Below are 20,198 nucleotides of genomic sequence, written 5' to 3' on the forward strand. Positions count from 1 at the left end.
CATTAATGAGCTCTGGTTGAAGTTTAATATTGAGGGAAGTAAAGCTTGTTGACCTCAGCATGGAGTTTAATACCTCTAATTAAATTAGATAGTCGACAGTCAGTGTAAAGAAATAGCCATGCCTCTGGCAAGCTAGAATTATTTATGACTTTGGCTCTTTGTTTTAAACTTAATAGGAGAAAATCATTTATATCCATTTAATTTTAGCTATGACTTTAAAAATATATAATATGTGGTAATCTTATAATTTTAAAGATCCTCAGAATAAGTATCAAATGTCTTTGGACCCATTTAAGTGTAGCACTTTTGTCTTGTGAAGAGAAGCCTTTTTTAAGGTTCGGGGCAGTAGCATCAGATTTTGTATAATATGTACTATACTTTTTGAACGAATTAAAGATTCTGTCTAGAAAAGTCTCTCAGAAATATTATACCACCATATCAAAAATCCTGATATAACCCCAGTCCAAGCCAACTGTTCTATAAATTACCTCTACCTGAGGAAAATTGATGGAAAATGGTTAAAAATAATTTTCACTTAGCTGAGTTTATTCACCCCTAAAAATCAAAAGTGCCGCAAGCATTGGTGTAAAGTGTTCACAGGAGCCTCTCTCATTTCCTCTGTCTCCTTGTTCTAGCCACTTGCTGATACTCTGCTTCCTAGGGAGTTGAATCGTCCTTGCAGGAGTTTGATGAAGATCAAGTTGAGATAATTGTAACATACTTAGTTGGACTCTCTAGTCTATCATTTCATTTCCTGGACCCCCCAAAAGGAGGAAAAGAAGTACTTTATTTAAGTCAGTTTCCTCTGAAATACTGTTAGTGTAATGCGTAACATTTCATTTTCGGTCTTGAAATTTGGTCACAACAGTTTTGCATATAATATATATTGTATTTCTGCTTGATCTTATTTCAATTCTTTTTCCTTTTTATTTTAAATATAGAAATAAAATATAAGATACTTTCCAAAGAACTGTATGTTTACTACAGTCTGGGAAGCAAATTAATAAAACAACTAAGGAATAATAATAATAAAATATATATTTCACTGTGCAGATAAACTAGCAGTTGACAAATGCTGTGAAATTACACTAACGCTCTCAGTTTCAATTTTAACGAAAAACAAAACCAAACCACTGCCATCAAGACTACTCTGACTGATTGCACCCTACAGGGCAGAATGAAATTGCCCTTAGGATTTCCAACGCTACCTTTTCATAGTAGCAGACTGCCCCATCTTTCTCTCATCGAACAGCTGGTGGGTTCAAACAGCCAATCTTTTGGTTAGCCATTAAGCACTTTAACCACGGCAACACCAGGGCTCCTTTTACATATAACAACCTTACACAGAATAATTGTGTTAATCGTAGGCTCTATCTTTAACCCCAATTTCTATAACTGTACTCCAGTAACGAGAATAAAAAGGATAATGAAACCAGAGAATGTTAATGTTTCAAACCAAATTTATCTCGGCACTGGAATGGGGCAACTTGGATGGGATAGCAGTGGCTTCTCCTTGCTTGTGAAATAAAATTCTTTGCTCACTGTGCCCTTCCCAGTGCCCTGCATGACTTGACTGGCTGCCTGCCCACTTTTCTATTCTCCTCTCCTTTACATTTACCACAATCTGGCCTCACTGGCCGGCTTTATAACCTTCTAACATGTGGTGCTAATTCTCTTCTCAGGAGTTGTGCACTTACTGTTCTCTCGGTTTGAAATGTTCTTTTTCCAAATCTTCAGGCACTCTCATTGTCATTGTTCTAGTCTCAAATCCACATGAAATTTCCTCAGTGACTTTTCCAGATCCTCCTAGCTAAAGAAGCTCCCAAACACTTACTCACACTGGCACGTTGACCTATTTTATTTTCTGTATAGCACAGCCATTTAAAATGATTTTATTTTTGTAAGTTTCTATCTATCTCCTCCCACTAGAATATAAAAACAAGGATTTTGTCACTGTTTTGTTTACTACTTTATCCCCCAACACCTCAAACCAAATTTGTTGGTGTTTAATAAATATTTGTTGGCTACAGATACTATAGCCATAAATCAAAACACTTTAAATAAAGGTACTTTTATTATTATCAAAGTCAGGTATATAAATCATGCAGTAATTTCAGATAATTCTGTTTATATACTGTGTACTATGTAATGATAGAAAAAATTTATGAAGAAAAATATCGTTACATTGTCTTTTCAATAGACATATTTATTGAGTACCACTAGTAAAGCATAGTACTAGATGCATAGAACTTTAAGAAACTTAATCACCTAAAATGAATGACGCAGCCAACAAATGAATGTATGAGAATGTGTAACCCTCAGTATATGCAAAAGAATCCCTGGTAGTGCAGTGAGTTACACGTTGGGCATTTAGTCCCGAGATCGGCGGTTAGAAACTGCCAGCTGCTCCACAGGAGAAACAGGGCTTGCTACTCCAGAGGCAGTTCGCTCCTGTCCTCAGTGATCGCTTTGAGTCGGACTGGAATCAGTGGCAGCAAATATGTTCATGAAAAGACATGAGAAGGCTTTAGATGCTAGCTAAATATTGTATGAGACCACTACTATAAAAACAAACACCAAGACAAAGGCAGACTTCTGTTCCCATCATATAATCCTCTATTCCAGTTTCCCAGGCAACAAGGGCGTGTGCCTGTCTAGAGCTCATGTACTGTATACTTATACATTAAACACCACTTCAATAAGGGAGGCCTCACCTCAACTGAGTCAGTTGCCCATGATGAGGAGAAAGGGAAAGGACTAATCAGTTTCAGCCATACAGCATTATTCTACAGTCACCCCAAATTATATAGACCACCAGTGAAAGAATAAATTTTGCAATAGGGTCAGTCCCTTCTTTTGACCTAATTTGGATTCAGCCTTTGGTGACCTACGTCATATACTAGGTCATATACTAGACCACATACTAGACATATACTAGGTCACATACTAGGTCTTTTCTTGGTCATGTACTAGACATACTAGGTCATATACTAGACATACTAGGTCACATACTAGACATATACTAGGTCATATACTAGGTCACGTACTAGACATACCTAGTCACACACTAGACATATACTAGGTCATATACTAGACATACTAGGTCACGTACTAGACATATACTAGGTCATGTACTAGACATACTAGGTCATATACTAGACATATACTAGGTCATGTACTAGACACATACTAGGTCATATACTAGACATATACTAGGTCATGTACTAGACATATACTAGGTCACATACTAGACATATACTAGGTCATTTACTAGATAACAGCCAAGACTTGATAGATCACACCAGAAGGTTCTAATTTGGAACTTTCACTAAATTAATTGGACTCTACATTAAACTCCCGTAACAGATTAAAGGAACTGAAATACTTCCGTGAGCCTAAAGCCGAAATGCCCCCGTGTGAAAAGAAGCAAACAATTCTATCCCGAGGATATAGATGTGGAAGTCATTGGACCTTGGTCCAAAATTCTTGGTTTGAGAGGGTGCCTGACAAGTGGCCATTCAAGACTACCATGTATATGCTATTTTCATACTCCCTTTGCTTTTTTATGGTATGTATAGCCTTTGTGAGTGAGCATTATTGAAAATTTTGTCCTATCTCCAACCCTCATTGTTAATATAGTGTCCAGTCACCTAAGTTGTTAATCAATAATCATTATATTTTGGTCTGAAAAACATGTCCTATACATGTATATTTTCTTTTTCTCAACAGTGTTTTAAATTGCATACCATTGGCTAAACTAATGGAAATACGAATAGAACTACCATGTGCCCCATGGTTATAATTTATAGTGCCCTTCAGGGAAATAATAATGATATCTTTAAAATAAACCAGAGACATATATAAACCAAAAAACCATACCCGCTGCCATCAAGTCGAGGTGAACTCATAGCAACCTCAAAGGACAGCGTAGAACTGTTCCTGTGATTTTCCGAGTATAAACCCCATCTTTTATGCAAGAGTATAAACCCCATCTTTTTCCCATGGAGTTGCTGGTGATTTCAAACTGCTAACCTTGAAGATTGAAGCCCAATGTGTAGCCACTATGCCACCAGGGCATATTCATAGCTATGTGAGTGGATTTTGAGCTCACACTCAATCATAGCCTTAATCTAAGAGCCATTAGTTCTTAAGGCATGGCCCTCCTCATTACCTACACCCATGAAGTGATCCCTGAAGAAATAAGTGCTATAGCAAAGCATGGTGAAGACAGCAGATGCCCAGCTATCATTAAAAATAGCGCCTGAGATCTTGAAGACTTGGCTTAAAACAAGCAGCCATCTAAGTGAGATGTGAGCTAACCCCACACCAGCCTATGTAACCCCAGAATTGTAATTAATAAAAAGCCAGAGGAGGGAATAGTATTAGAGCGTAAATTCTGAACACTCAAGTTTGCAGAAGGTTGCAGATGACAGTGAGAGCCTCTGTGAATTATGCCTCTGATGAGTCCCCTTTATGGATCAGAAATGGGAAAGACCGTGTATCAGACAGAGTACTGCATAAACCGAGTTTTTCAGCACATTTTTAATGCAGTTTTTGTGGTGAAATTAGGTGCATCGGCAGATATTCGGTTTGGCTTATACTCGAGTATATACGGTACCTTGTAGGGTAGATTACTGCAGTTACAGTTAGGTCAAAATGTGACACTTGACCTCCCTTTTGATCCAATGTGTAATTGCCTCAGTTTTTATATTTTCTGCTCTGTTTTTGATTGAGGTTTTTCTGTTTCATTCTGTGATTGTTGGACTGTTTGTGTTTTGTCTTCATTTTTGTTTTGGGGCTTTTTTTTCTCTGTATGAAATCCATATTAGGTAAGCCTATGAGACAACTAGATTAATAGATTAATATGGAAGTCTGGTGACAAATGGGTAGCTAACAACAAGTACTAGGAAGAAGAAATGTCCTGGACTTGATTGTAGAGATAGATGGTTGCACAACTCTTATGAATGTAGTTGAACTATTGAAATGTATGATATGTGAGTTTTACAATGGGATACCCACCCCCCACCCCCCAAAAAAAAACCCTGGAAAACACTGCTGGGTGGAGCTTTCGTAGTAGCATTTTTCCTACTAGGCAAGCATCGATCAGCTCACACTGAGTTAGTGCTCCAGTGGCATTTTCTGGGAAAGTTCTCTCTAGGCAACAGTGAATTTTTTCGTTAAAAGTAGTTTCCTCAAACTTCGTGTTTTTTGTGATGGCCCATTTAAGAGAACAGCTTGCCGCTGTGAAATTTTGTTTTCTGCTCAGGGAAAAATGCTGCAGAAACTGTTGTAATGTTGAACACAGCTTACAAGGACAGTGCTACGGGAAAAACTCGGGTGTATGAGTGGTTTTCTTGTTTCAAAAAAGGAAAAATGTTGATAGATGACAAACCTTGTTCTGGATGTCTGTCAACTTCCCAAAATGGACAAAAATGTTGACAAAATTCATGCACCTGTGCTTGAAGAACAATGACAGACCATTAAAGAGATGGAGCAATTATCTGGACTGTCTTGGAGCTCGTTTAGCGAATTTTAACAGAAGATTTGGGAATGAGAAGGGTTGCTGCGAAATTTGTGCCCCGGGTTCTGACTGACCAGGAAGAAGAGCGTTGCTGGGAACACACCATGCTTTGAAAGAACAGCTCCACAGCACCCAGACTTTTCCCCAAGGTCATTACTGGTGATGAGACATGGTGCTATTCTTATGACCCCCAAACCAAGTATCAGTCAAGCCAGTGGAAGACACTATTGGCACCTCACCCCAAAAAAGGTCATCAAGTGAAATCAAAGATCAAGACGATGTTCATTTGTTTTTTTATGTGAGGGGGATAATGCATTTGGAGTCCGTTCCACTCGGTCTGTGTATCTAGGGGTTCTGAAAAATTTGAGTAACAGTGTGCGGCAAAAAATGCCTGATTTGTGGCAGATGGGTTACTGGTTTTCCACCATGACAATGCACTTGCTCACACAGCCATCTCAGTGCACCAGTGTTTGGCAAAAAGCAGCATGTCCCTCTTGCTCCACACACCTGACTTCCCTGACCTGGCTCCCTGTGACTTTTTTGTTTCCAGGAATACAGAGGGACATGAAAGGATAGGGACTTGGTGACATAGAGGAGGTGAAGAAACAAATGAGGGAGGTGCTGTCAGCCATCCCAACAGATGAGTTTGAAAATTATTCCAAGAATGGAATCGCAGATTTGGCAAATATATTAGGTGTAATGGAGAGCACTTTGAAGCGATGAGGTTCTTTTGTAAAAAAGCAACCTTAATAGCTTTAAAAAAAAATGCGGTTTTGAGGAGTACCCCCTAGTATGTCAGTGAAACTGCTAAAAATAAACCTTAAATTAAAAATAAAAGTTCATGAAAATGATGTAAAAAATTAACTGTTTTGGAAACTTTGCATTTGGATATCATGAAAAATCATAATTTCTGGTTCTAATATTGACTGGAATTCATAAATCTTCCATTTTAAATACAAATAGATAAAGTTCATGGAAAAGGAATTAAAAGATAATGGAATTTTTCCATAAACATCTTGAGGTGCCTCATTCATTTTAGCATAATTGATGCATATGTGATAGTATATGTTTTCATAAGAATGAGGTAAGGAAAAAATAGGGACTTGAAGCAGTGATCAATACTCCATTTTAATTTCTAAATGTATACCAATACTTCCCAAAATAATTGTCTGACATAATTATATCTGTTCTTCAGCTTTAAGTTCAGTTGCCATTATTGATCAGTATTCTTTACTATTTGCATTAAGAAAAGTATATTTAAAGTACTTATCTATTTTTTCAATTATTCATTTATAGTTTGGTTGTTTAACACTGTCTCCTGTACTGTACCCTGTACTAGAGCAATAGTAAAGGAGATAGGAAGGGAAGTATATAAAAGAAAATAACACATGCTTCATTTTTATTTTAATGAAAACTTGTTAACATAGAAGGAAAATGAAGCAATCAGAAAAGAGTTACAGGGTTTCACTGTAAGTAATTTTAATTTGTTGTTAGGTGCATTTAAGAGAAATGGAGAAATCAGGAGGGTAAGCTGATCTTGTGAGAGGTGGCATAGTTATTTTACATGAATTCTAGAATAAACTCTGGAATCCTGCTAATAATCACAAAGAATGTAAGGACTGCTATAAGATGGGCATACATGCTAATTTCACAAAAGGACATGTAACAGGGCATAAACTGCAAAACTGATCAACATTCATGAGCTCGATGTCAATGCCTGGAAAAATAGGATTATTAAACAGATGGCTTGTGAGCACATAGATAATGAAGTAGTGATCACTGGGAGCCGATATGAGTTCACCAAAGCAAATCACTCAGAGTAACTGAATTTGTTTTAATAGGATTACTAAATCAGAGAAAGGCCATATATGGAATAAAACATTTAACAAAGTTTTTGTTCTGGAGAAGTTGAAGAAATGTTAGATTAATAATTCTGTAAATATATTTATAGCTGGTTGTACAACCATGTCCAGAGCACATAAGTTATGCAGTGAGAGAGGTAGTATTGGAAGGTAGCTAAAATATGAGTCTGAAACTAGCCTGCCTGGGTTTGAATTCTAACGATGATATTTACTAATTGTATGACCTTAAGCAAGTTACTTTCATCTTGTGATGCTTAGTTCTTCATCTGTAAAACTGAGGATAGTAATAATTACACTTGCCTTAAATAGCATTTTTTTTCTCTTTTTTAACATTTTATTAGGGGCTCATACAACTGTTATCCCAATCCATACACACATCAATTGTGTAAAGCGCATTTGTACATCGTTTCTCAAAACATTTTCTCTCCATTTAAACCCCCGACATTAGGTCCTCATTTTTTCCCTCCCTCCCTCCCCGCTCCCCACTCCCTCATGAGCCCTTGATAGTTTATAAATGGGTATTTTGTCATATCTTGCCCTGTCCGACGTCTCCCTTCATCCACTTTTCGGTTGTCTGTCCCCCAGGGAGGAGGTCACACACAGTTCCATGTAATCGGTTCCCTCTTTCCTACTCATTCTCCCTTTACCCTCCCTGTTTTGCCACTCACACCACTGGTCCTATAGGGCTCATCTGTCCTGGATTCCCTGTATTTTCAGTTCCTATCTGTACCAGTGTACCTCCTCTGGTCTAGCCAGTCTTGCAAGATAGAATTCGAGTCATGGTAGTGGGAGCGGGGAGGAAACCTTTAGGAACTAGAGGAAAGTTGTATTTCTCATCATTGTTACATCGCACCCTGACTGGCTCATCTCCTCCCCGAGACCCCTCTGCAAGGGGATCTCCAGTGGCCTACTAATGGGCTTTGGATCTCCACTCTGCACTCCCCCCATCATTCACTATGGTAAGATTTTTTGTTCTGATGATGCCTTACACCTGATCCCTTCGACACCTCGTGGTTGCATAGGCTGGTGTGCTTCTTCCATGTGGGCTTTGTTGCTTCTGAGCTCGATGGCCGCTTGATTACCTTCAAGCCTTTAAGACCCCAGATGCTATACTTTTTGATAGCCGGGCACCATCAGCTTTCTTCACCACATTTGCTTATGCACCCATTTGTCTTCAGTGATCTGTTCGACACCCCGTGATCACACAGGTTGATATGTTGTTCCATGTGGGCTTTGTTGCTTCCTAGCTAGAAGGCTGCTTGTTTACCTTCTTCTATGTATGTTGTTATGCTCTGGATATCTTCTGCCATTGCCTTTTGTTTCTCCTGTTTTTTTGTTGAGGTGGTTGGGGCTGAAGGCTGTTTGCGTTGCATTGTTTTAGAGGGGCCAGGTGCCATTAAATAGCATTTTTATGAAAATTAAGTGAGCTAATTATTACAAGGCACTGAGAATATTAAGTAACCAATGAAAGATAGTTTCTTGCTGCTGTTGTTTTTTAACCAAGAGAAAGGTGTGTAATGACTTGCTTTTATGGCCCTTACCTTGTCCTAAATAGCCCATTTTATATTTTTATCCAAAACTTAAATGAAGACACAAAAATGTAAATTTAAGAACCCAAATCTGGGGAAGTGAAAGCCAACATAATTAATAACAGAAGCTAACAAAAGACCTTCATAGGCTTAAAAATAATCTGAACCATGTAAGGAAAAACAATTAAGAACAAATATAAAATTCTCTAATAAAGCTAGCTAGCTGCAGAAATGCAAGTTTAACCTTAATATAAAGAATGTTCTAATGACTGTAGCTGTGCAAAAGTGGGCTGCTTGGGGACTAGTAAGCTACCCTAGCTTTAAGAGTTCTGAAGCAGAGGCAAGATGAGTACATGTCAGTGATATTGCTGCAGTTGGGCTCAGTGAATTCCTCAGTCGTGTCAGAAAATTCAAGCTGTGGGATACTCTCCAATCTCCACAACTCTGACTCGTAGATCTTACAGGACAGGGTAGAACCGACACGGCTTTCGGGTGCTCTAAATCTTTACAGAAATAGAAGCCTCCTTATTCTCCAATGGAGAAGCTGGAGGTTTTAAACTGCTGGCCTTGTGGTTAGCAACCCTCTGTGTAATCTACAATGCCACTAAATAGTAAATAATTTATTAAGGGCTTTTTTTTTGCATGTTGCATTTTATTTAAATAGCCTTATAACTGCTTTGTCTTCATAAATTAATAATGGTACTCTGCAGCCTCTGTGGTATGCCTTGTGTTTTAAAATTAATTAAGCAGTAGTTGAAGTAGAGTAGGAAAGTGTTTGGGAAAGTAGTTTGATTGTCAATATAGGTCTATACCATGTACAGAAATTGTATAATCTTTCAGAAATGGATTGGTATCTGAGTCCAAAACATGTAAATGAAAACTCTTTTGAGAATGTTCAAACTATAGGAAAACCTAAATGGTATAATAGGACACCATCTTGTGTGTTCATAAGTGATAAGATATAAATAACTATAACATAGTCTATAAAATTCTTATGTCAAATGGACACATTCTCATGATAAATGATAAATTAATTATTGTTTTCATATCTTAAACCAAATGCTATCTCCCTTCACCCATGTTTTTGGTGTTCATCCCTCTGGGGGGTGGGAGTTATGTGTCAATGATTGAGATCGGTTCCCCCTTTCCCTCCCTCCTCCCCCCACCTTCACCTTACCCTCCTGGTATCACTACTCCCATTTCTATTCCTGAGGGGTTTATCTGACCTGGATTCCATGTGTCATGAGATCTTATCTGTACTAGTACACATGCTCCAGTCTAGCAAGAACTAAAAGGCAACACTGGGGTCATGATAGTGGGGGGTGAGGAAGCCTCAAGGAACCAGAGGAATGTTGTGTTTCATTGCTATACTGCACCCTGATTGACCCATCCCTTCCTTGTGACCCTTCTGTGAGGGGTTGTCCTAGTGTCTCCAGATGGGTTTTGGGTCTTTTGGTGCCTGTTACCTGATTCTGTCGACACCTCATGATCACACAGGCTGGTATGCTTTTTACATGTGGGCTTGAAGCTTCTCTGCTAGGTGGCCATATGTTTAACTTCAAGTCTTTAAGATCCTAGACCCTATATTTTTTGAAATCCAGGCACCACCAGCTTTCTTCACCACATTTGCTTATGCACCCATTTTGTCTTCAGTGGTTATGTCAGGACAGTGAGCATCACAGAATGTCAGATTGTTAGAACAAAGGTCATTGCATTGAGGGAGGACGTGAGCAACGGCCCAAAGTCCATCCACTTTCTCAGTGTATTGCCATATAAATATATGTACATGGGCCAATACCTTTGTTTTTATTAATTAATATACTTACATAAGTGCACACCTATGTTTATACCCCAATCCATAACTTTGCTTCCTAGAAAATGGACATATTCTTGATATTTCTCCTGTTAATCACTAAAACTCATCCTTAATAGTAATTTTAAAATTCCCCCCAACACATAGCAATGATTAGCAGTTTCTCAATTTATGTATACCATATATACTTGAGTATAAGCTGACTTGAATATCAGCCGAGGCACCTAATTTTACCACAAAAACTGCATTAAAAATGTCCTGAAAAACTCTGCGTGTACATGAGTATGTATGGTAATTATTACACAGACTTTAAAGAGAGAGAGATGAAAACATGCCTCATGACAACATAAAATAATTATGTTGTTAGCAGTTTAGTAGGAATGACAAGAGATTTTCAAGAATTGTTCTTTTCAGATATTTGATCATATATTTAGAATGACTTTGTTATACACATCTCTGTGTCGAAAATCGTCACAGCAACATCTAGGGAAAGATTGTATTATTCTTTCCATTAAACTTCTATAACAGACTTTTAATACCTTGTGGTAGATATTTGAAGACAAGCTTTGGTTGTAAGATAAAAGTCCAGTTGCCTTTTTCCCTCGTTTCTTTAGATAAGTGGGCACTAGAAATTATAGATAGTTTTGGCAATAGTTCAAGGGTTAATGTAGCAGATAAATAAAAGGAATTTTCTGTAAATTGAGACCTGCGTTATTTCAGTTGTCTTGTCTCTCCTAACTTAACTCATTTAATTTTAAAAAGTAAATACTTAAATTCTTCCTGACAGTGTGCTCAGCTTTTACTATCGTTTATTACTTCAATTATACTTGATATCACTTAGAACAATCTGCCATTTGGAAATTTCAGTATAGCCTGGAGCTTAGTATTAGATCTGGCTGCTATTGTAACATGTACAGCATATGACATTAATGTATCAAAATTAGATTGGATCATCCCTCCTGGTTAAATTTATTTCACATTTCTTTTGTATTCAGTTAACATAAACCTATTAGGGAAGCTGACACATGGGATGGCTGTATAGGAAGGATATTTTTAAAGTATTTTGATTAAAAAATGAAATTATAGAGCCATGACTTTTCTAATTGTATATTCTTTTTTGCTTTTTAAAAATGTCACAAAGCCCAAGTCCCGAATTTGTATCATTTAAGTTGTATATATATTTATTGTGTAAGTTAGTAAGAATTAAAACTTTAAAAATCAATATTTTAATGTTTGGGCCTATTAACATCATGTATTTGAAGCCATAAAAATGGTATGACTTATAAGAGAAAAAAAATGGATCCTTTAATCCCCTAAAAGCAGCCTTAAAGTATTTATACCAATCATTCCTAAGATTATACATTCTATTCTATAGGTTTATGTAGGTACTTTGTTTAAAGTAATAGCTGCCTCATTCCTATAATCCTCTAAGGCAGAGGTTCTCAACCTGTGGGTCGCGACTCTTTTGGGGGTCGAACGACCCTTTCACAGGGGTTGCCCGATTCATAACAGTAGCAAAATTACAGTTATGAAGTAGCAACAAAAACAATTTTGTGGTTGGGGGGTCACCACACCATGAGGAGCTGCATTAGGCATTAGGAAGGCTGAGAGCACTGCTCTGAGGTATCTAAGGAATGCAGATTTTAAAGTTCAGGATTTACCTTGTATTCTCAGATACTTGCTGATGTTCATACTGAATATGATTTCCTCAATAGATTAGTGTTTGGGGACTCTAAGAACTGTGGAACCCCTAGTTCCTAGCAAGGGGTTCCTATAAAGAAAACCTTATATACCCTCTCTTCAGAAAAATACCCAAGTGCAGTTTTACAAATAAATTACCGGTATTCACAGATCCCTTGAACCCGGGTTAGCAAGTCCAGGTTTGAAAACCTTTTACTAATTGTACTTACCTTCTTTCTTTGTGTAAATCATGTTTATCTAGTCTCTTGTGCTGTGATCATTTTAACTAAACAGATTCACTGCCATCAAGTTAATTTTGATTTATAGGGACCCTATCGGATACAGTAGAACTCTCCTTTTGGGTTCCTGAGACTGTAACTCATTATGGGAGTAAAAAGCCTCATTTTTCTCTCAAGGTAGTGATCTTGGCTGTGATTTTTAAGCCACAATGTAAGTTGTGTATTTCAAAAAGAGACATTGCTTACAAGTTAGCTCGTAGTATGAAACATTTAGTCGTCTTCCTCATAACTCTCCCACCTGCAACGTGTCCAGTTATCTGAGAGAAATGGTGGGGAGCAGGGGGGGGGACACATGCACCTGTAAAGTATGTTCCAAATGTGGTCTCTCGTGTTTACAGTGGCAGGATCAGTAAATGTATTAGAACAACCGAATATTAAAATGCAGGTTTATACAGTAGTCTGTGTGAAGAACACTCAAGACTAATGGATATTAATGTAATTACTTAATAAATTGATTAAAAATCTAGGTTTTAGATGTTTTGCTTTTTTATAATTTTAATCATCACAACATTAACTGTTTGATTGTCATTAATATCTTTCTAAGCACCATGGATATTGAAATAACATCTTACATCTTAAGAATCTAACAAATCTCAAATAATCTATTTGGGAGAATTTTTATGTTTCTTAGGCAAGAAAAACAAAATAAATTTGTGAAACCAAATGTAATCAACTTACTCACTGGGTGATTATCCAATTTATGAATGATCTATTTCTTTTACTTCTCTTCCTGTTGTCTCCTTAGGCCATTTCACTGCTCATTAGCGCTTGCAGTGAGTAATAAAAAAAGGAGAAGAACCTGAAGTTAGTTGGTTTTCCTGCTTGTTAAAATCCTTGTTTAAAAGTTTTAATATTGGAGAAATGGTGCAGAATTGCATAGTTGAGAAAGAAAAATTGTCTGTAACTTAGTTCATAGTGTTCTCTTTTTGACTTTCCCACCTGTGTTGTATCCAGTTACGAAAACTTTAGTTAGAAGTTTCTAGTTAAAGAAGAATAAGAGTATCTGCTATATGTCAGCTTTTATTATCTAAGTTTGTTTTTCCCATTGGCTATAAACTATTGAAAATTATCCAGGCACCTAGTGTGCCTCCTAATGTTTTGAAGTGTTTGGGGCACATGTTATAAGAATGATCTAATGAAAAATTTTAAACCGGATTTTCTTTTAATTTTTTTACTTTTTTCACTTTATAGTATGTTGTCAATAGCTCTATGACTGTATTCATAGGGCTAAAATACTATGAACTATTTTCTCTGTTTTCTAGTTGAGACATTTAGGAAATGATGAAGTGCACATTATTTGGTCAGAGCACACAAGAGACTACAGAAGAGGAATTATTCCTACAGAATTTGGTGATGTCCTCATTGTAATATATCCAATGAAAAATCACATGTTTAGTATCCAGATAATGAAAAAACCAGAGGTAAGAATTTATTATTTTATATTTTAGTATTATATTTTGAAATCTAAGGAGGTTTCTGAGTTTCTATAATATAGAAGACTGGATTAAGCATCAAGTACAGTGGGTGGTGGATGGATGAGACCCAGATATGTGGATTGTCTAAACCTGACAGAGGGAGCTATAACAGGCTCAGAAGCAAGAAACTTTGTACAAATAAATCCAGACTAAACTCAGTTGCCATGGAATCTATGCTGATTCACAGCGACCTTATGGAACAGGGAAGAACGATTCCTGTTAGTTTTTGAGGCTGTAACTCTTTATAGGATTAAAAAGCTCAATCTTCTCTCACAAAGCCACTGGTGGTCTCAAACTTTGGACCTTGCAGTTAGCATCCCAACTCATAAAACTACGCAACCAGGACTCCCCTATGTCCAAAGAGATGGTTGTATGTGGTGTGAAAGATCTTGTGTACTAAGCAACACAAAAGGACTTGCCTTTTACTAAGAGTGTAATTATAGTTTCTCCAACACACAAATGGAAGTATTTCCTTTTAAGAAGTGTATGATTCTTATATTTTAAGTTGATACATTTTCTTAGGATTATATAATTACGTGATCATATCACTCAGTAAATGAAAATTCCACAAAATTTAATATCCAAGTAGTTCTGTTAAAAGTATGATAGTATCTTGATGTCTTTCCTCTTTTTTTATTTTTTTGTTCCATTGAGTATTTTTTAGTTTCTTTATAAACTTGCTTTTTTAAGTTGATCATGAATCTTCAGTATCTTTTGAATTGGGTTAAATTCTTCATGTGTGAATTTAAATTTATATAACCTGGCCAGGTTTGTAGAGGGTTTATTTAAACCAGAGGTTGGTAAACTAGAGTCCATTGCCTATTTTTGTACAGCCCACGAACTAAGTATGATTTTTAAATTTTTAAAGAGAGAGAGAAAAAATAGAAGATGTAAGGCAGAGGTCACAGGTAGCCACAAAGACAAAAATATGTATTGTAATATCCACTGCCTCAGTTTATGCATTCCAACTATCATGTGCGTACCAATCATACTCAAGTAAAATTACTTTGAAATTATCAATCACCTGTTAAAAAATGACATTTAAATAGCAAAAAAATAAATTCATTGCCATTGAAATCAGTGCTGATTCATAGCGACCCCCAGTGGGTTTCCAAGACTAACTTTATGAGAGTAGAAAGCCGTCTTTCTCCTGTGGGACTGCTAGTGTTTTTGAATTGCCAACATGCAGATCGCAGCCAATCACGTAAGCACTACACAGAACTCCTTAACTAGAAAAATAAGTAGTTTTTTCTAATAAGCTATGTTATAAAAGTGTTTTAGATTATGTAGTAAAGCTAGTTAGCACATAAAAATATTGGAAAATGAATTTCTTGCCTAAAAGAGTGTTTCTCTTCCCTGTGTTTGCCTAACAAAGGAAAACGGGATTTGCTTTCCGTGTTGGATTTTTGTCTACAGTTGGGATTTTAAAAATTTTCAGGTTGTATAACTTGTGCCTTGGGCACCAATTGGACTTCTGGCTTTTTGTTTGTTTGTTGCTCTCGTGTAGACCAGCATGGAAAATACTCTGATTCAAATGGCATTTCTACTAAAGAGCAAACTAGAGAGGGAGGGGGGGGAGTCATTTTATGGAATCAGAGACTTGATTGTTCTTGTTTAAAACCTTTCTAGCACGTATTTGACTATAAACTTATGTTCTAACTTCTCAATCAGGTTCCCTACTTTGGTCCACTTTTTGATGGTGCTATTGTGAATGGAAAGGTTCTACCCATTATGGTTCGAGCAACAGCTGTAAATGCAAGCCGTGCTCTGAAATCACTGATACCGTTGTATCAAAACTTGTATCCTTTTTTTCTGCTCTTATGTGTGTGTCTCCTTTTCAAGGTAAGTATTTTGTATGCCCTAAGATTTTTAGTTTATGTCTACTGAATACCTAGATGGTAAAGTTCCTCCTCAGTGTTTGAGCTTGATATCTTTTATTTCTTACCCTATTGGTCAGTACTAATCTTTTGATTAATTAATTGCATCCCCATTGTGAACCAAGCCTGCCATCAAGATACAAGAGTTTTTGCATATAACTTCCAATCGAGGTTGGAAAACATGCTATAAAGTATGTTATGTGTATACAGGGTATTCTAAAAGGGGCTAATCACTCAGCTGGAAGGAGTGGTAATGTCAGGAAACATCTGAGAAATGTGAGAATAGAGCTAATCATTCAAGATGAATAAGAGTTAATCTGGTGGATGAGAGGAAAGAAGAGCATTCGTGCAGGGGAGAGACGGTATGAACCAAGATATGAGATGACAGAGAATTTCAGGGCATGATGTCTGGAGCCAGATTGCCTGGACTCAAATACTGGCAGCCCTGGGCAACTTACTTAACCTCTCTGGGCTCTAATTTCCTTATCCATAAAATATGACTGATAATATCCAGCTTGTGGTTTTTATGTAAGCTAAATGAGTCAAAATGTGCAAAGCTCTTAAAACAACACCTGATACACAGTAAACATTCAATTTGAAATTGTTTTCTGCTATTCCTTCCTGAAATGGATTTGTTAAAACATTTTGTAAATGGATTTGTGTTTTAAATATTTTTCCTAAATGATTAGTTTTTTGCTCTTTTTTTTTCTTTCATATAGTAAACTCTATGTTAAGCTTTAAAAGGAAGAAGGTCTTTTAAAATATTCTATCTTCCATTTCATATGACATGGATTTATCATAACCTGATACTGTGCAACACACATATTCTTTTGGTGAAAATTGACTTAAGAATTCTGATTTATATATATATCAATCCTTCTGTATTCCGATGCCATGAAATGTATTTGTAGGTGGATCATAGTGTGGTACATTGAGTAAGCTTAATGATATTTATGTATCATTTCTTATTTGTAGTATTTTTTAAAGTTTAAAACTCACATTATTTGAAATCTTCATTTTAGTGAAATGACTAGAATTCAAGAGACTTGAGTTGATTAACAAAAATAAGACTTGGTGGCATGATGGGATGGCATAGTGTCGATGTGCTCACTTCAAGTTCAGCTGTTAGAATCCACCAGCAGCTCAGGGACACAAAGCTGAGGCATCCTACTCCCATAACGAATTACAGCCTTGGAAACCCGCAGGGGCAGTTCTCGGTCTTCATAGGGTTGATACGACGGGGAATAGACTCAATAGCTATGAGCTTGTTTTGTTTTGTACTAAATATAGATCTACCACTTAAAAAGAAGTTTCAGTGACGAGTAACACCCTTTCCTTAATAGAAAAGACATGCAGGGCGTGAATTTTTGCCCTAAATCACGTGTCTTTGACTGTTTGGTCTGTTGGTTGGTAAAAAGGCTAAGACATTAAGGATAAGCTAGTCAAGAAGGACCCTCCTGCTGTCAAGGGCTCAAGTAGAAGCAGTGATGATGGCAGCAAATGTGCTTGACACACGATGTATGTATGTATGGATGGATGGATTGTGATAAGAATTGTACGAGCCCCATAAATGGTTTAAAAAAAAAAAAAGAAGGACCCTTCAGAGTTCTTCTCTTTCAGAACTTACCCAGAAATCAGGGTCAGTTACTTTATTTCTGGATCCTGCAACCTGAAATGTTGCTTCACTCTGATATAAATTAGCTACGAGAAGATTAATTCATGAAACCCACACCCACAAGTTGCCCTCTGTTTGAACATACACACTTCTAAGAATTTCAGTTTCATTCCCCAGATATGTAATCTCTTTCCATTGTACAAAAATGATCCAAAATCATAACCAGTGCTCTACCAGTGAGATGAGTCCAACTCATAATGATCCTATATAGGATTTCTGAAACTATAAATCTTTACAAGAGCAGACATCCATCTTTCTCCCTTGGAGTGGCAGGTGGGTTTGAACTGCTGGCCTGTGTTTAGCAGCCCAATGCTTACTCCACAGTGTCATCAGAACTCCTTGCAAGAGAAGATACTTTCTGACAATTCTTCCTTAATTTTGGCAAAATGGCAACAAGGGAGGTCATATCTGACCTCTGACTCCCTATTGCCATGAGGCAGAGGTCAGACATAATTAACTTGTACCTTCCACCTTTCTTTACCTGTTCCGACACCAACCGATCCTCCTACAGCTCTCTGCTTCATTGCAGCGGCCACTCAGAACTCAGAGAACTGCTGACTTTTCCATTAGCAGCCCAACACAAAACCATGAAACCAGCAGGGCTTCTTGGAAGCTTGAATTTCAGATGCAATCTGAACATTATTTTCCTATATTACTCAGTTACATAGATATTCCTAACCTTTGCTAATCTGAAGAGCATAGTCATATTTCACAAAGATCTATAAAATTGTATATTTATAGATTTTTAGAAAAAAATTATTCCATTTAGTTGAATTACTTGATTTTTGAAGGAAAGTTTATATTAGAAAATCACTGGCTATATTTATTATGGTATATTTAAATAAAGATATAGTTGTTTTAATTTTAAATATACAGTTCATAAATATAATGAAATATAATTTAAGTATGTATTAGCAGCTCCAGGTAAATGTCTAGTATGGGAGAATCATACATTCTAAAACAGATCAATAAAACTTAATGTAAAGATTTATTAACACAAAACTATAACAGAAATTGAGATAGAAGTAAGCTTTGAAAAACACCAGATTTAATACTTTAATCCTCGTAAAAGAATGAAGGGATAAAAATACATGTAATAAACTCAATTATATTTGGATAATTTTAGTGCTGTGTCAGTTATTTTATGCCCAATAAAAGTACCCACTCAGATTCCACAGCATAAATTGTGCTATTTATGGTCATTAAATACAGTTTAAATTTTATCCTAGGAGCATCTTCTGTAACTATGAATCTAATGTTGCTCGCTAAATGAGGACAATATTGATTGTCATATGCTGTTCAAATCGATCATGCTGGCAGCCAGAATTACAGTAATCTGTCAGTATTGATGACTGTCTTTCAGGCTTTGAAACCTCTCCTCCAGTTGTCGTTTCTTGCATTACTTGTACTTGAAAAGCTTTTTCTTACAACCCCTGATTTTGTCAGCTTGGTACTTTTTTTTTTTCCTTCCTTTTGGTCCCTTGAGCTCTATTTGTTGGTTTGCTCCTGCAATTAGAACTGAAACACAATGCTGGGGAGGAAGACTGGACAGAATTTGGGTAACGATTGAACCTAAAGGATATTTCAAGTTTGATTTTTAGCTTTCACTTATTATTTACTAAAATCGTGGTTGTTTGGGTTTTTATAATGTTGGTTTAGTTTTGCGATAATTCCAAAGTAGCAGTTTCATGACTTTATAGTCATGACACCATTCTTTAAATTAAAATTTTAAAATATTTATTTTGTTCCTAGAGATATTTAAACTATTACTTCTAGGTGTTCAAATGTTAAATAGATCTATTGTACATAAAATTTTTCAGAAGTTGTAGTATGTAGTCATGCCTTCTAAATTTGTCTTTCAGAACCTTTTTTATTATAAAATAATTAAAGAAAAGTAGATAAATCAAAAATTTGTTACATAGTTAGTTATTATACTTTAACCACTATAAGGTCAAGAAATAAAATCATATACTATTTTTCATCTTTTAAAAATGTTTATTGGTTATTTTACATGGTATAATACTTTCATAAAGATTTTGCAGTTAAAATTAAATGATAGTTTTGTCCTCATTAAGCTTATTAGGGGAAGAAATAATATGTACATTAATAGTGATAATACAATGTAAAATGTGTCATAGTAGTGTTATTGATAAAATGCTGTGGGAATTTCAAGGGAGAAAAAAATTACTTTAGATAAATTCCAGAATGTGTAGAGAATTTAGTATAGGACCTGGGCCTCAAAGGATGTGATTTGAGTAAGTAGCAAGCAGTATGTTTGGTAAATTATTAAAAACAGTATTTTGGAGCATGTTATAAAATGATATGTGGGGGCTTACTGTGTGTGTTAGACAGGGTTCTCTAGAGAGATAAAACCAAATTCCTGATAATTAAATATATTTATTTATAAAGATAATTAGATATATAACAAGAAATGAACTGTTAAATTATATACAGATAAATAAAACAA

The 20,198-nt window shown here is 36.2% G+C and overlaps 1 protein-coding gene across 11 annotated transcripts in view; it reads left to right on the forward strand.

The window, feature by feature from the left end:
* RALGAPA1 (Ral GTPase activating protein catalytic subunit alpha 1) overlaps positions 1-20,198 on the forward strand; it is a 197,483-nt gene that overhangs the window by 150,055 nt on the left and 27,230 nt on the right. For 10 of the 11 annotated variants that reach the window (XM_030885023.2, XM_030885024.2, XM_045287770.1 and 7 more), the window contains 2 exons: positions 13,967-14,125; positions 15,851-15,978. In XM_030885023.2, coding sequence (XP_030740883.1) covers positions 13,967-14,125; positions 15,851-15,978 — 287 coding nt within the window. Of the gene's footprint in view, positions 1-13,966; positions 14,126-15,850; positions 16,022-20,198 lie in introns of all 11 variants that reach the window. The other variant, XM_045287772.1, reaches the window with a different exon arrangement.

The sequence above is a fragment of the Echinops telfairi genome, unplaced genomic scaffold (genome assembly GCF_000313985.2).
Source record: "Echinops telfairi isolate 266 unplaced genomic scaffold, ASM31398v2 ScPeMD7_18;HRSCAF=68, whole genome shotgun sequence".
Classification (NCBI taxonomy): domain Eukaryota; kingdom Metazoa; phylum Chordata; class Mammalia; order Afrosoricida; family Tenrecidae; genus Echinops; species Echinops telfairi.